Raw genomic sequence first — 3,949 nt, forward strand, 5'->3', positions numbered from 1 at the left:
TATGACATAATGTAGTTGACATATTTTTCTTTATTTTCACTCAAAATTTCTTAGAATTACTTTCGCATTTCTGTTAAAGTTCCCCAGGTTGCTTCATCATCAACGGGTGACAGTAAAGTTAAAATGTGACATAATTAATTTCGAGGGTCGAAACATTAAACACAGTACTACATACTGTTGCCAATACAGATGGTATAAGACAGAGCATTACTGTTTATTCCACAGGATTATGTATAAAGGTTTTAGCCTAATATTATAAAAGAACAACAACAAAAAAGTGGCGATGTTGATACTGTTTTTGAATAAGAAGAATGAAGCCCTGGATGATAACAACACTGTTTAAAAAAAAAAAGGGGGCGTTGTTCTAAAAAAATGTGTTAAGCAAAATTTCATTTGAGTTTTATTATAAATATATATTAATATTTCAAAATTTAAGTGTTATGCAAGAAAGAGTCCCCAAAATGAAATACGGCGTTATATGTATGCAATCTCACGTATATATATAACTACCAAGTCTTTTATATTCTATCTATGATTAAGCCTGAAATAAAACTTTTATATTTTCTTACAACTTCAGTGTTTTGTGCAAAGGATATTAGTATTGTTACTATAGAATTCCCATGAACTTCTGGAGCATGAACCAACAGATGTTGTAAACATTTCTAGGTAAATAGCTCTGTTTTTACACAATAAATGATAAAAAAAACACGAGGTTAATACTATTGAGGGATCACAAAGGAACAGTATACTTTATTAGCACTCTTTAAAAAGAACAAACGTCTGACATAAGAGACAAAACTTTACATGGGTTCAACATTTATTGAACGTTAACTTTAATTACACAACTACAACGTTCAATCTCAAGATCTACGTCACATTTTCAGGATGTGTTACGGTCTACGTGATTTATTTCAATACTTTTTTTTTCATCATTTATATACATGCACAAAATAATAACCAGCTTGTCTACCGGGATTTTCGTCCACAATAAGAACCTTAATTTCGCTTTCGAAAGCAGGAAATGGGGTTGAAGTAACACTGGTTGTACCGGATCTGACGTTTGCTGGGCAGAAGTCTCCTATCAAATGGCACTTGTTCTTCCCATGGCTGATAGTCACTTTGGCCTAATAGCAGAGCCTCGTCGTTATCTAATGCCTCCGGTATTCTGGGGTCACCCTGAAAGATTGTAAGGTCTTATTGACATTGTATTCGTTATTTCGAAGAGATTTCCGAAACAAATAAAGTATTATATCCAACATCCATGGCATGCCCAAAATAAACAATATTTTATAAACACAACATATCAGAAATTTTTCTACGACATGTTTACAAACGATGACTTGTTATCCTTAAATATCACAAAGTGCTAGTTCGTCCCCCCCCCCACCCACCACCACCACCAGTGGTAAGGCTTATGACCCTAAAAAAGAACAGGTTTCGATACAGCACAGATAGCCCATTGTGTAGCCTTGTCTTTAAGGAGAAAACAAACAAACAAGTTCTGGTTCAAACAATTATATGTTAATAACTCAACAATGCCCGACATGATAGTTTATTATATGCTAATTAACAAAAAACATTGTTAAACATGTCAGTTATTACATGTTAATAACTCAACAATGCCCGACATGATAAATTGTCACACGACAAATCATAACGCAACTAAAATATTTACATTTCTAAGCTACCAAAGCCTTGATTCATAAGCTACGCTTTAAACACAATCTCCGAGTTGAAATGAAATAAATCGGCATTTTTAGTTATCTGAATGATGACATTATCACAGACTAGCTAGTGATATGTTTGAGTTTGTTTAATCAATTTTGATCATATCAGAAATCATAATGTGAATAGTTTGTACATAAGCCAATAATTTGTTTAGCCAATGTTGATCATATCAGAGATTATATTATGAATGGTTTAACTAACATTGATTATATCAAAGACGATCTTGTGATTGGGTTTACGTAAACCACCAGAGGTTTTACTACTATTCGTCATACCAGATATCATTAATCTTTGCTAGTTTTTTAACCAATGCTGATCATCTAAGCTTCCAATCCTGTAACATTGCATGGGGTGAACAAAACAGATAAGCCTAACTTTTACAATCAGGTGGACCCTAACACTAGAATAAATGAAGGATCCATTATTGGGATTACAGCCGAAAACATCTATAATAACTATGGTACCTAAATAACGAACCAACGTATGTATTCTAATCATTTTAAGTCTTTGTTTTATGATCTTGCATTTTTCTAGTTAGAGCGTTATATTAAATTAATTGCATTATTTACTGAATTAAGTTTTAGCTCTAATCAGAAGACAATTAGATCTAAAATCAAAGCAGAAGATAGATTAATGGATAAAAACGTCAATTGTGGGAAATTAACGTTTATATGCACCGTGCAAACCTAATTATGGATGTTCTCAAGCAACATACAGTTGAAAATTTGAATGAAAATACTTCCACAATTTAAGGGAAATAAACCTCAATACATTCGGAAATAAAGCCAACATGGCTATATATGCATATCCTGTATGTTGAAAGTTTGAATGAAAATACTTCCACAATTTAAGGGAAATAAACCTCAATACATTCGGAAATAAAGCCAACATGGCTATATATATGCATATCCTGTATGTTGAAAGTTTGAATGAAAATACTTCCACAATTTAAGGGAAATAAGCCTCAATACATTCGGAAATAAAGCCAACATGGCTATATATGCATATTCTACACTGTACCCACGGCTACATCTATACAACGTGTTCAAAGTAAATAATATTGAAATGTTTCAGTTTACCAAAGTAATAACAAAAATGTTTGTTGTTAATCCCTCAAGTCTGTGATTTCGTAGAAAAGTAGTGAACGATGCGAAACGTATGAAAAACGATACTTGCGAGTCGCTGAGGGCTACTTCTTAACACAGTCGTCCCCCACAAAGTCTTTACACTAACCAGAAGATTAGTATTTCATGTCAGAATGTGATCGCAACCAAAACATGAGTTCTAACAGACTTACTCTTTCTCTCAATCTGTACTCACGAACATTCTAGTACACAGATCCACTGGTGTATTTAAACAGTACTTGGAAATCGCTCAAAATAAAAAAAAAATGTAATGATATTTTCTTAAAATTTATGACTGTTTCAGATACTGAAAATGAATTAATTGCTACACTCGGACGAAGCTACATAGAAGAACTGTTGCGCGAGGACTAAGTGACGTCGACAACATAAAAAAAAAAAGAGGTCAGTGAAGTTGCATTAAAAATGACCCGCTGCACTTGGATGAAGCGACATCGTAAATCCAGTACAACTGATGTGTTTGAGTGAAGTGACATCAAAATATAGTACAACTGATGTGTTTGGATAAAGCGACACGTCAATGTATGTACACAGATTGACTGATATACGTCACTGTATGTACACAGATTGACTGATATACGTCACTGTATGTACACAGATTGACTGATATACGTCACTGTATGTACACAGATTGACTGGTACACGTCAAATAATCATTGTTTCATGCAACCTGGACTTGCTAGTGTTTAATATAATCATTGTTTCATACAATCTGAACTTATTAAACACTAGCGAACAGTACACATTTAGCTCTTCGACGCCCGAAACGTCCTCTCCAAAACTATTCAATGTGTCAAACTGCCTAAAACTTTGAAAGAAGTAAATCTTAGGCACTAATACGTTGAAGACTAAAGAATCCTTTATTTTATTTTATTTTATTTGGGGGGGGGGTGATCTTGAAGCTAATAGTTTATAAAACAGTCTAGGGAAAAACCAAGTTTTTCAGAAACCATTTTCTTTCACACAACCTGGACTTACTAGTGTTTAATATAATCATTGTTTCATACAATCTGGACTTGCTAGTGTTTAATATAATCATTGTTTCATACAATCTAGACTTTTGCCTTCTGTCTAGTTTT

The 3,949-nt window shown here is 33.4% G+C and overlaps 1 protein-coding gene across 1 annotated transcript in view; it reads right to left on the minus strand.

Moving 5' to 3' along the window:
* Positions 1 to 722: 722 nt before the first annotated feature.
* LOC111086126 overlaps positions 723 to 3,949 on the minus strand; it is a 10,846-nt gene continuing 7,619 nt past the window's right edge. The window contains exon 2 of the mRNA XM_022387749.1: positions 723 to 1,176. Within this exon, the coding sequence (XP_022243457.1) occupies positions 997 to 1,176 (180 nt within the window). The 3' untranslated portion in view covers positions 723 to 996. The remainder of the gene's footprint in view (positions 1,177 to 3,949) is intronic.

The sequence above is a fragment of the Limulus polyphemus genome, unplaced genomic scaffold (genome assembly GCF_000517525.1).
Source record: "Limulus polyphemus unplaced genomic scaffold, Limulus_polyphemus-2.1.2 Scaffold867, whole genome shotgun sequence".
In the NCBI taxonomy this organism is placed as follows: domain Eukaryota; kingdom Metazoa; phylum Arthropoda; class Merostomata; order Xiphosura; family Limulidae; genus Limulus; species Limulus polyphemus.